A 13866-nucleotide genomic window follows, 5' to 3' on the forward strand; every position below is an offset into this window, starting at 1 on the left:
TTAAGGGATGTTTGCGTGAATCTGCAACACAATAGTCGCTATAATATTATCGTTTGACTTTACGATACGCATTTTAATGTTAACGCGATCGTAAACGCGACGAAATGGAAGAAAGTTTAGGAGGTTTATTAAATAATATTTCCTTTATTTTCAATATTAAGTATTTATTACATACAAGCATTTATACAATACGAAGTATTTTTAGACATGACTGATGATCTTTAGCATTCTCAGTATTTGTATGTTTAGAAACATTTGTTCGTATGTATTGGGATTATTATTATTGTTATTATTATTATAGTTATTATTATTACGTGTTCTTATAGAATAGTTTTAGTTAGACCGAATAAAATAGTTTGAATAAATAAACTCGATAATATAGTCATTGCATAGTTCTGTCACGGAAAGCAACGACGATAGTTTTATGGTTAAAAATAGTCCACGTGGAGTATCGAGCTATGATACGTAAAACTGATTTGAGTTCCCTCACGGTATCGTAACTACGCGCTTACGAAGCTTAGGCAATTAAAAGTGTCTTAGGATCGTATGCTTCTGTACAGCAGTGTGCTACAATCTTTGTCGATAAAAATACAGATTTTTGTTTGTTTGTTGTGTCGTTAAAATATCGATTCTTAGGTTTCTGTTTGCACAATAGAAATTATTTTGGGATACAACACACTGCGGTATTACATAAATATATGTGCTCAAAGTCCTTAAATTAAACAATTTCGAGGAAAAAGAACTGATAGCAAGCATGCAGCGCGAAATTCCTTTAAATCAATCGCAATAGAACATATGCGGAAAGAATTCAAGAGAACTTCTAATATTGTACGTAGCACAAACATAAAAAGATTACAAAATAAAAGAGACAACAAACGATATACAGAGTTTGTATAGATCGGTGATAATCCTTTCAGGCATGTCGATGACTTCTCTCTCTCTCTCTCTCTTTCTCTTTTTCTTCTTCATTTCTGCTATTTGAAAACTAGGTTAATCAGATTTATACTTTATTAACCTTTGTATAAACAATCATGTGTATAAGACACTATTATGCACCTGCGATTGCGCAAGTGTTAAACACAAAGCATGCTAATCGTATTGATTTTATGATAGTATGCCACAATAGTAACAAATAACTCATGTCTTAGACACCAATTACAATGTTTGCTCAATAACATCAGGCTTTAAAATTATCATTTTCTATCTGTATACTAGTATGATACCACTAAAATGAATAGCCACTACTGTATATAATGATTAACACAACGGGACCTTTAAATTTTGTTCACTTCAGTTGCTACAAAATATTTCCCGGGCTCTTCGCTAGGATTTCCATTAATAATTATGCTAATGTCTTATTTTTGACTGAAACGTTTAATCGTAGATTTGCATTTCGTCTCCTACCACAACTAGTAAAATATCATTTATAAATAAAGTAACGTAGTTGACAGTTTCTTATTTCATAAACGTATGCAGTGGCTATTTCACAAAGCAATCGTCGTCTTCGTCATCGTCGTCACATCACAGCTAGAAAATTTATGTTAAATTCACAAAAACGTAATAGTAATGAAATCTAGTGGATACCTACAGTACCAATATTAGGTGAGTTTTCTAGAAAAAAAAAAACAAAAAAAAAAAAAAAAACAAAAAAGAGAAAAGGGATAGTAATTAAGGAAAAGAGAAGAATATGATAAAAACAGTAAAATTGCTTGACTAGTGAGCGCACGCCCCAAAATGTAGTATGGAAGAAATGTGTTTTTTTTTTTTTACATCATATCTGCAGAAGATCTTACTAGATATGACTATATATATATATATATACTCGTTTTCTATATTCAAATTCTATAAGGTAATATTATACTATCTCTTATGTAAGGATAATAATTGGAGCTTACCTCCTACGTCATTTTGGCAGATATAAGTTTCGTAAAATATTTCAACCAATTCACCATCTTGTGCAATATTTGTCAAGCCGTTTTACACGTTCGTTTACGCATAAAGATTTCATTGTACCGATTATTTCGTGTTTCTCAAATTCGATAAAATCTCGTTCCATTAAAAATTGCCAGGATTTAGAACATTCTGAACGTGACATGTTACAGTATAGGTGAAAATCACATGTGAAATTAATTTAATGAAATTTAATACAATAAAATATATACGCGTATTTTAAATCAATATGTTATAAACAGGCCTTATTCCCTTTAAGGTCTTCTAAAAGATTAGATTTATATCTATAGCATACTATAATGGACTGAGTGCCTATTTGCTGTTACATAATATTATTAATTAACATTATATATTATTTTACATTTCTCGTGACGTTTAAGGACAAAGTAGTCTTTTTTTTTCTTTTTGACGTAGTGCCCCCGTTTTCTCTACTTAGGTCTCCATTTCTACACATCGATAGCGCATATTTACATTATCTCATAAATGACATCATTTCGAGTATTATACCTATTACTCGCTGCAAAGCAACACGGTATATTTTCGAATCCAATCGTTCTTCATCCGTTCACCAGAATGTTTAATACGCGCATTATGATAAAAGATCTGCAGATCAAGAACGGTGATGGTTACATTCACATCGTACATGATATATCTCAATATCGCGCTAGTAATACGCACACATACCTGGTACTTGACTATTATCTTGTGGCTTGTTGTTCATAAAAGAATCCTGGAACGGATTTACATTGGCATTAGCAGCGGTAGGCATGTATGTGTTGGCCATTGGAGTGAAAGGTATAGCTGCTGGATTTAGGTTCGAGTTGAGGGTGTCTTCATTGGCCAGATTGGATGTCAGTTGGAGTATTGGACCACTACTGCTATTACTGAGAGAGTCGAATTCCGTTAGGTCTAACAGGTTGTTGGTCACGTTGTTTTGTTTGCTATAAAATCAGCGAAAGGAAACATACAAATACTAAATAATAGGCAATTAACACTAGGTTACTACTGCATCAGCGTATTGTAATTTCTAATATGAAATTACAATCTCTAAATTGGTTAAGCCAATTATAGACGACTCGCATTGAACACTATCTTACTAGAATTAGTATGTACAATACACGTACAATTATTTGTTAGTAACTATGTTTTTAATCTCTTAATTTAAAAGCTATGTTCAAAGTATCTAATGTGTCTAGAAAACGAATAAACGGAGAAAACAAAAAATTAACAACTATATGCTGTTTGCTGAATTTCTTCAAGTCATTCGTCTTATATCAAACAATAAGTATAGATAATTGTTTGGAAACAAACACTTATCCGGGGAAAATATTTTATAATAGACTTGGTTGATGATAATATTTTATCTTGCATCAGCACTATTTTCCTGGCTACCTTAATACTGTAAAGCAGCTATAAAAAGCATTTTATATATGCTTGTGAACTTATATAAAATTCTATGGCGTAACGTAAAGTGTACATGGAAAACACAATTAACATACAAAAGAATTGTCCTTTAGCCATACCTAATTAAATTAGGTATGTACATTATGTAATGTATAATTACATGATACTACCATACAGCAGGTTTCACAGATCAGATCGATAACGATTGTTCTGACCTGTGTAGTTCCCTATTTTCGATTTCTCTTATTCATAGGTAGAATAAGTTCGAAAATATTCATGCCCTGTTTCGATATAGGTAACTTCCTGTAGGAATTGTGGAATGGATTGTGTGAAATATATATTTTCGTACAACAAAAGAATAATTTCAGAAACGTGTAAAGGTCGATAGTACATAGCAAAAGTAGACAGTAAGTTGACACGTACTGCTGGATGATATACAACGCAAACATAAAGAACAGGTACAAAGTAGAGCAAAGAAAAGTAGAAGCCACATCATATTGATACAATTAAATCACAACATGCATTAGTGATAATAGAATCGGTAAGAAGAAATGTTAATATAAACATTGTACTTAAGGCACACACGTCGAGCTTGAATGGTAACTAATTGGAGGTAAGATAAAGTAATAGCTCACCAAAGATGACAGACTGTATACAGCTATAAAGTTGAATACAAACATAGTAACATACGAAACAGTGTATCTTTGATGAACTTGTATGATAAAATTACAAACAAAATTTTTAGATGAGTCATTAAATTTATGCTATTTATCTTTCTTTACATTATGTACACTGAATTTATTATTGATTAGTTAGTATTTAACGCTATAGCTCTGTTAGTTGCTTAACGTTTCCATGCTTCGTATAACATTACATGTTTTATGCCATTAACGCATTACTAAAAGAATCGACGTACAATATAGGTTAAACCTTTCGTTATTCTTTTAGACGTCTACCTAAAAATAGTATATTTTTAACTATTATACGATTAAATATAAATTATAAAATATATATAAGTATAATAGACAATACAATATACATTCCTCATACCTCTCGAGTTACCGATGATATTATAATCTTCCATATAATTCATTATTAGTTATTGGTATAATCATGTGATTAGATGAATTTTCAATAGCATTAAATAATTGTCATAAATCTGTTTCTCATATCTGTCAACCATTGCTCTGACTACTTTTGCAATGTACAATATATGTAAAATCGTTTCCATCATACTGGTGGTTTATTATGAAGCAATTTTTATCCAGCTAAATGTTATTTTATAAGCAATTCCTTCTGATGTGTATTATAGGAAAGCGCAATAAATTTTCTTATTGAAATAACTATGTGTACATATAGCGTAGATATATTTTCAAACTTAATTTTTCCATTATCGTACGAACACCACAAAAAACATCTCAAACAACAAAATTCATTATATATACATATTAACGATTAATTCTAAACACACCGCGTGCTTTTATATGTATGTATAATAAACGTACAGGATTATAATCTTCCAACATCTTTTTTAGTTCTTCTTGTGTAGAGCAATTAAGCATCGGTGCTTTATTATATTTAACTTTTTCTTTGTTTTAATGCTGGTCATAAAATCATACATTATGTTTATTATGTGTATATTTAATGTGGCACATTTTTTCATTCTATTATATATTCGTTTAGAAAAAAATGTTCACACTCTAGCCATTTTATTCAGCATTTCATTTTCTACTTGGGAAAACCAAAAATTATGATATAAAACTGTAGCAACAAGTGATATTAAAAACTGTAATAATAAAGACGAAGTATTAAATGATAATAAAAATAGATAGAAAGAATAGAAATAATTTCGAAACAGATCGACTAGTTACTAGATACTTCAGAAATTGTTATTTATAGTTCACATTATATGTGCGTGTCTATTAATTCGTCATGAATCTATAAATAACTTTTATTGTATAAATGACTAGAGCGTTACCCTGAATCATTCAATATACAAATTATTATATGTATATTTGCGTTAAATCAAGATTTAAAAGTACTGTACATCTAGTTTTATAATAATTACGAATCTGCATTTTTCACATATTAACATGTACGTTTGTGACACTATAATGTTACATGTAATGCACGCTCTGATTCAGATTTATATTTCCATCTTTTTTCTTTTTTCTTTTTTCATAATTGCAACACACATTTTAACTCTTTTTTTTTTTTTTAACTATGTTTTATACGCCGAATACGTTTATACATTTTTATGAACGGCACTAAAAGTCAGTCAATATTTTTACGTATACAATGGCTAGTATTGTGCAATAATTATATCATATTAGTTACATTATATTAGCCATAATTTTGCATCATTATTTTGAATGAAACTACATTTAAGTTTAGTAAATATATGACGTAACATCGCGCGTATTTCATATTTATATATTATATTCGCACGAAACTTTAGATAAAATATGCATTTGATAGAAATAATACTTTAAAATGTTCGCTATTCATTCTTCTTCGATTAAAAGGATTGTTTTTTCTTTTGGAAAAATATTTCTCATTCTATACGACGAGTGCGCGCCGAAAAATGGGGAAAAAGGACGAAATAAATATTCTCACAAAATGTTATGAAAATAACTAATGCGTGGATGTATACACGTGTAAGGAGAGTTTTATCAATGTTTAATAACGCTAGTCTGATATAAGCCTTGCATGGGCATTCGTAATAATATTATTGTCGAATGATCTAAAAACCAAATGAACTTACAATTCTTTGAGATGCTCTTCGATGTTATCTTTCAGTTTTTGTTATCGATGCAAAATCCAGTTATATCTTGGATTTTTTGTTTTTGTTTTAATGGCGGTCAGGTAAGTGTCAGGATGTAACTCTTAGGTTAATAGAAATGTTTGTTACAAATCTGTAACTTTGAATTTGATATACTTACACGGTGGCATTATCCAGTGTAATTGATTGACTGTTGATACCGTTTCCGTGATTTGTATGATGACCATTCAGTTCTCCTTCCACATTACCCTGATTATTATCCAACACAATTTTATTTTCATTAATGCCATTACTATGCGTGCCATTATGCACAATGTCCGTAGTAGTATTGTTTTCTGTATGATGAGCTCGTTGCTCTCCGCTAATGAATTGTTGAGTTGCTTCGGATATCAGACTGGCTGTCATAACATCTTCGACTTTGCTACCTGGTGCCGTTTTATTTTCATCGTTAGGACTGTCTTCTTTCAACTTATCGCCATCACCACCTTCACCCTATACAAAGCACGAAACATAATCGTAAATATTTCTTTCAGGAACAAGAGTTTAATTAACGATCACATAAACATTATTCAATGAACGAAAAATGTGTAATCTTACTTTCGTAGGTGTATTATTCTGGTTCTTGCCCCGAGTTCTAAGCATGATCGCCTCGACACGTTTACGTCTAGCAAGTCTCTCTTCCTCTTCCCTCTTAAGGCGTTCTGCCATTTCGATTCGCTGTCTGTAACAAAAACATTATATAGTGGTCATTAAACGCTTGACCACAGAGAATGTTGATCGAATAAAATCACGTCATCTAAAAGAAATCAACTGACCTTTCCGCTTCTTCCCTCGCTTTCCGCTCAGCCTCTTCTTTCTCCTGTTTCTGACGAGCCTCCTCTTCTCTTCTTCTCCTATCCTCTTCCTCGCGACGTTTCGCTTCCTCAATCGCCAGTCTCAGTCTCTGTTCCTCGGCTTCACGAGCTTCATTAGCCAAACGAAGCGTTTCTTCCTCTAAACGACGTTGTTCTTCTTCCTCAGCGCGCAATCTCTCGGCCTCTAAACGGGCTTCTTCCTCCTGTAAAAAGATCTTTGTATGAAGTCTTTTCTTTTCGCGAATAATCCACTCTTTTATGCGAAAAATCTCTTTAAAACCGCACCTGTCGTTGACGTTCAAGCTCGGCTTCTCGTTCAGCCTGTTCTCTAGCTAATCTTCTACGTTCAGCTATAGCTGCCTTGGCTTCTTCTTCCGTAGTGATCCGGATCTTTGCTATCATCGATGCTAAAAACGGTCATTTATTTATTAATCTCCTAATCCATATTTCAATATCCAAAGTCCAGCTTACCTGACATATCGACTTGTTCCTCCACGTTGTTCTCGGATTTCGCCTCGGCTTCCTTCTTCGCAGCTTTGGGTGTTTCTTGAGACCGCACAGTCGATTGATTCTCTTGATTCAAATTAGTCTCGTCCTTCGTTTGCTTAGATATAGAATTGGATTGTTCGATAACGACCGACTTTTTCATTTCTTCGTTACCCTGCTCCGCGGCGCTTATTTCCTGCTGCAATTAAGAACATATAATACATATCGATCATTTTCATGCGTGCATCGCCTGCATTTCGTTAATGGAGAAAATTAATTACTTGTGTTTTCTCGGTGCCTTGGTCTTTCTTCTCCTCGTACTTATCGTCCAATTTTATATCCTCTTTCACTTCGCTTTTTATTATCTCTCCGGTACTGCCACGAATCAGCGGAGCATTCTCGGCTCCAGGGCTTTGCAGCGGTGTCACTTTCGGGGTTATTCGCGGTGAAGCCTTCGCGCTCTTCACTAGTTTCTCCGTTGGCTTCTTGATTTCCGTCGCTTTCGGTGTAGATGATTTCTTTGGAGTGCTATGGACCTTTGGCAGTGGCGGTTTCGAATCCTTCGTCGATTTCGGTTCGCTCACTAGATCTACATATTATTACAAACTTGAAACTCACGACACGAGTCACGTTGTGTCTACGTACACGCGGTATTTGAATGTGCAATCTCGACTCATGTATTGAAAGAAAAAGGACAAAAAACAAATTAAATAGATAAATAACAATGTAAGCCATGTACAAAAACTAAAACCGTGATTAATGAAAAAAAAAAAAAAAGAAACACTGCATATAAAAATCGAGAAAATCAACGTTCGTTTGGAACGACAATTCAAATTGAAAAAACAAATTGTTTTTCGGACAAAGTGTTTAGCAAACAGAAGTTCGGGTCCAAGTACCGCAGGGCAAAAAGGATTCTCATTGCGTCGAATGGATCCGCACGTTTTCGTGCGAAATGAACACTCGAGCGGTGCCCGCTTGGTCCCTTCGTGTACAAGAATTTCTTTCTTTCTTTTTTTTTTTTAATAACAAGAGAGTATTCAAAAAAAGGCATGCTCACTGTGTCGTTCTGTGACCGAAACACCGGTACCGGCAATAGAAGCAGGTCGCGGTCGACGCGGGGCAGCTGTACGAGGACGCAGATTGACGTTACTGCTGCCCACACTGCTGGCGCTTTGCTGACTCATGGAGCTGTGCGGTCGTGATGGGCTGTTCGGTGTCACCTCCCCGCTGCGGATGCCTACGCGTACCCACCCAAGGTGAACATCTCTTGATTTACGTATTTTATGCATTGTGTTTGTCGCGCGTTAAACATTAAACAAACAAACGCCGTGAAATGCACGGCAGCATCGCGTTGCCGCGGCATTTCAGAGAGAACCGAACTTTCATTCTTTCTACTTTTTCTATTTTCTTTCGTTAGATTATCGCGTCAGATCGCGCCGATGCACAATGCTGACGAGTATTTGTATATTTCGACAAACAAATCGTATTTTCTGTTTCCATTTTTCATTCCGTTCTATTCTTATCAGTCTTTTCGTTGATTTGTATATATTAGAATAGACTTAAATATATTAAGAGGTACAAGTAGCGAAATTAAATAGAAAACAAGCACCGCCACCAAAAATATTATTGATCGTGTCGTATGTGAAATGTATATGTACATCGAGAATAACTGAGAAAAAGAGGCTGAAATAAATAAATAGAAATAAAAAGAAACGAGGGAAAATTACGAGACCTCGTAAAAACAGCAAGAAAGAAAAGAATTAAAGAACGAAAGTGGAGCGATATAAATGTATTGCACACTAAATACGATTGCGGTTCGTCTGTACACAGTCTAGTATTGTGCGTAAAACGTGTGTGTACGTGATAAGATATATATATATATATACATATAAGAAAAAAAAGTGTGGCTTACCGGAAAACGTTAGAGCGTACCTTCACCCTTGGTACCGAAAAGCCGGTGAGATCTGAGTTCGTTTCCTTAGCAGGAGCGTTTTGTTAATCAATTCAGTTTGTACAATAATTAACACAAAAAGAATTCCATGCAGTTGGATATATATCGTTGTTAAGATAACATAAAGTAACACAAAATCGATGGTTAAAGAAAAATTTGAAGCGTTAGACGCTTTGAAGATCGTTTGTTAGTCTCCGTTCGATATGCAAGCAGTTAAGCATGAGTCTCTACCCGTCGTCTCGCGAAGTTGCACGAAAAGTAACCGAGGTATACAAGGATTTTCTGTCTTATTGATTTACAATGGCTCCTCACTGTATTCGTACGCATGCACATGTGCACCCAACTCAAGTTATATAGAACGGCAGGAGTGCGAGCATAGATAGTGACAAATATCTGAAAATAGATTCATTCGGGGATGTGAAAAACAAAAAAAAAAAAAAAAAAAAAAAAAAAAAAAGAAAAAGAAAAAAACCGAATTCTCAGTCGTAAAACATTGGCTGATGAAAATTATTATAATCTATAAATCTAAAGATCTGTCCAGTTATTGTCAGTAAATAATACTGTCAGCGTGATAATGCCCATAGGGATATACATGTACAATATAGAATGATGTTGTTGGTCATATTTACATAGTTTGTCTATGAATTTCTATGTGAATGACGATACGTCGATAAAATGAATATGACATTTAAGAGCAGGATGTCACCAAGAGTTGAGTGCACAAGAACGATCTTACCTTGCTGCTGTTGGTTCTGATGCTCGCGGGCTTTGCGACGAAGTCTCTCGGCTCTGGTTGGTCTCGGCATTGGAACCGCGCCTGGCAATGTACCCATGCTACGAGAGTTATCTGAGCGTTTGAGGCTCTTGCCTCCGGACGCAGCTAAATGTGACATGCTGCGACTCATGCTAGAAGCGCTCAGAGGCTGGCTTTGCTGTTCCGTCAGTGTGCTAAGTTCTGTCGGACGTTTCCTAGGCTGCGCCAGTTGGTCCAGCCTGGACATGGAGTAAGTCCTACCTGGCGAACGTGCGAAGGCCTTAGCGCTCGAACTACGCCCTGATGATGGCGGTCCATCACGCGGCGATGGTATCGTTGGCATCAGATCGGTACGCCTCCTGTTCACCCGCAGATAAACCGAGCTAGGGGTTCCCGGTGTTCCGTCGCTTTCTTCACCTGCAATGGAGTTTCCCTTAGAAGCGAAGCGCGAGAAGCGACCACCGGAAACTGCGCACTATACAGTCGTAACGTGTACAAGGCGCGCGTACATCCTCTGAACATCGCAAACATAAGAAAATTCGTTCCATTTTGCATGGACCGAGTGTACATGTAGGGTAGGTGTGTGCATATGTGTGGATGATGTACGTACATACACTGGCTCTTGAAAACTTTTCTGTCCATATTGTATCTGTTATACGAAACATTTTGAAATTTCATTTACATTTTAACGAGACACGATTGTCATTATTTGCTAAAATAATCATGATAGTTGTGTCTCATCGCAGTGTTAATGAAATTTCAAAATATTTCGTACAATACACATCATACATACTTATATTCATGAAAGGTGTCTACAAGTATACGAATACTTTCGTGAGCCTGTGTATAAGTATGTGTAAGTGATGTGCATTTGGCATTCCGTTTTCAACTACTAATACTCTCTACTGGTCAATATTCTTCATGCTGTTTCCTGTGTGTGTATGTGCGTGTGCGTGTGCGTGTTTATGTATGTACGAAGCAGATAGAAAGAACTTTTGTGCATAATACAGCTCGGACGTCATTCGATAACGTTACCAGGAACGGAATGTTGAGCAACGGTGTTGTTACGGATAAAGTGATATATACATTATGGCAGAAAGATATTACGGTAATTAGAGGACAATGAGAAACTGGGAACGTGTACGAACGACGTTACGGAAGCGGTGTAAAACGGAACGGTGGTACATGCAAACGATATCCGGTAAAAATCTCAACGCATGCAGAGAGCTATATATACAGAAAGTGTCTCGTGTTATAGCATTCAAATTAACGCATCAACGTGTTCGTATGTTCATATATCGAGTGAAAAAATGAAAGAAGCCGTTGCGAAAAAAGTAAGCGTTTTAAAGAATCTTGTAAAATCGAATCGACCGTTTGATATCGTTAAAAAATGTTTTTCTATTCAAATGATTGAAAAATTCGTAAAAAGAAATATTTATCTCGATCGAAGACTAAATGGAAATTCAATTTAAATATAGTATGTAGGGATGTAATAAGTTTATGAATGATATGAGTGTATAATGCTTGCCTCTTATAATAAGTAGGCAAATGTTGTAAGTAATAAAGTACAATTAAACGATAGCGTGTCTCGCTTGAAGTTCGTATTCGACTATTGAGGCACCTCAGCTTCTCGATACTTATTTCCATTTCGTAAAACTGCCACTGAATAAAGTAATGCTATTAACGAGAGAAAGAGCAATATCAAAATTAGTATTCTAATATAACACTAAATTCTTACTCTAAATTCGTTAGTAAATAACCCATCTAAACGTATGTAAATGTTAGTAATTGTTAGTATAGAATTCTGAATAGCGTTAGGATGCATATATGACTAATTAATGGTATACGTCGTTCAACACCGATCCTCGTTAATCTGAATTTACATAAAAATCAAGATATCCAAGTTCAATGTTACCAGAGATATATATGACAACTATCTAATAGTTAGACTGCGAATGTTTATGCGAATCTACGTCTGTAGTGAACACAACTACCGAAATGAGATCTGAATAGAGCGAGGACTTTGCTCTTGATATTTGATGTATATATTTGCATGTTATGTACGTTCTATGTATTCTAGCACCTTTAAATTTCCCATAAATGCATAAGCTTTCGCAATCTAAAAATAGAATTAGAATTACATCATCGGTGTTCCACGACTTCACAGGTCTGTACAGATATCTTTATGGCGTTAAACGAAAGTGACATGCTTGCAAGAGAGTATATTCCGATGTGCTAATGAAAGAGAGACAAGGATACGTTATATTGATAGCTCATTCTGGGATAACAGAACAATCTTCCCGTTGCAGATTTTTTTCTTTTTTTCGACTTCAGGACTCACCACTGGCAGCCCGCTGAATCATCGGACGCCTAGTGTCGCTATCAGACTTATCATCGATGGCAAAGATGTCAGTTGTAGGAGGCAGAGAGAGGCTGGCTCTCTTATGTTTGGCGGGGGTTAAGGGAGGATCAGGGCTAGAATTCCAATTGAACACCTCGTACATGGACGAGGACATTCTCATATCTGCAAACAAACCATTCAGCGCTGCAACATTAGGTACTTTCCAATCGAATTCTCTTCGTTTCTTCTTTTTTGTTTTTATTCCTTTTTTTTTCAATTTCTCTTTCTTTTTTTTTTAATTCTCTCAGGGGTGGGCAAGGGTGGGGTTGTTCGACAGATTAACAAACGTAGGGTGGGGGGAATTAGCATGAGTTAGATATAAGTGCGATTCACAGATACTTTAAAATTACACTTTGCCTGACAGAGCCACCACCAGTAAGTACAGAGATAAATAGAGCGGATGCAATAGGATCTTAATTACCGAACGAAAGGAAATCTATCTCCCTCCGGTCAATGTTACAACTCTAGTGAAATTACATTTACTCAGGCATATATTCTCGCTACGAACAACTATCTGTCTCTCTGTCTATGTACTTTTGACACTTGTATTTCGTAATAACGTGTACGGATTACAGAGAAGTCAGCGCGTCGAAGATGAGGTGCTTCTCGTGTGTGTACATGAAGCGAAATTATGTTGGCAAAAGAACATGATATATAGCAAAAAAAAAAAGAAACAAAAAAGAATAAAAGAGGAAGAAATCAATAACATCATCTCGTTTATCGCTGAAATCAAATTGCATTCGTCAGGAAACGCAGCGAAATTAAAAACCGGTGGAATTGGCTGCGAAAAACATACAATACGAACTGTAGAAATTTAAACGAAAAACCTGAAAAAAGTACAGAGAATATAAAACACATTACGAATACGATCACGAATCATTGTATCTATCAACATTAGAGAATCGATCTCTCATGCTCCGTAATTTCCTTTTTTCTTTTTTAACCATCAACATGGAGATATCGTGTACAGTTGAATAAAGTCGTGTGTTGGTGGTTGATGTGTAGTGTTTGGTAATCAAACATCATCGTAAAAATATTTATTCGTCGAAGGAAGCTCGATTTATCGCTAGGATGAGGCGCCACGATTTTAACCCGGTTTCGTAAATGATTAGTAAATAATCTTTAACTGAAAAGAGTAGCGCACAAGCCACGCACGCAAATACGTATAAAAATGTCTCGTTTGCCTTCTGCGTAATCTTTCTGGAACGTAGTGCATCCATGCGTTACGCGTTACGGCGCATCGGTTGCGCAACTACATATAGCACTAGAAGCGCTGTGTAGAAA

General features: G+C 35.4%; 1 protein-coding gene across 26 annotated transcripts in view; it reads right to left on the reverse strand.

Annotated features, from left to right (window-relative positions):
* Window positions 1-124: 124 nt before the first annotated feature.
* Window positions 125-13866, reverse strand: part of LOC139989441 (uncharacterized) — a 207709-nt gene continuing 193967 nt past the window's right edge. For 21 of the 26 annotated variants that reach the window (XM_072007863.1, XM_072007869.1, XM_072007872.1 and 18 more), the window contains 11 exons: window positions 12523-12705; window positions 10164-10598; window positions 8534-8713; window positions 7758-8065; window positions 7462-7675; window positions 7276-7397; window positions 6952-7193; window positions 6734-6857; window positions 6297-6628; window positions 2635-2891; window positions 125-2553 (listed from right to left, as the gene is read on the reverse strand). In XM_072007863.1, coding sequence (XP_071863964.1) covers window positions 2540-2553; window positions 2635-2891; window positions 6297-6628; window positions 6734-6857; window positions 6952-7193; window positions 7276-7397; window positions 7462-7675; window positions 7758-8065; window positions 8534-8713; window positions 10164-10598; window positions 12523-12705 — 2411 coding nt within the window. In that variant the 3' untranslated portion in view covers window positions 125-2539. The remainder of the gene's footprint in view (window positions 2554-2634; window positions 2892-6296; window positions 6629-6733; window positions 6858-6951; window positions 7194-7275; window positions 7398-7461; window positions 7676-7757; window positions 8066-8533; window positions 8714-10163; window positions 10599-12522; window positions 12706-13866) is intronic. The other 5 variants (XM_072007854.1, XM_072007853.1, XM_072007860.1 and 2 more) reach the window with 5 other exon arrangements.

The sequence above is a fragment of the Bombus fervidus genome, chromosome 7 (assembly GCF_041682495.2).
Source record: "Bombus fervidus isolate BK054 chromosome 7, iyBomFerv1, whole genome shotgun sequence".
Classification (NCBI taxonomy): domain Eukaryota; kingdom Metazoa; phylum Arthropoda; class Insecta; order Hymenoptera; family Apidae; genus Bombus; species Bombus fervidus.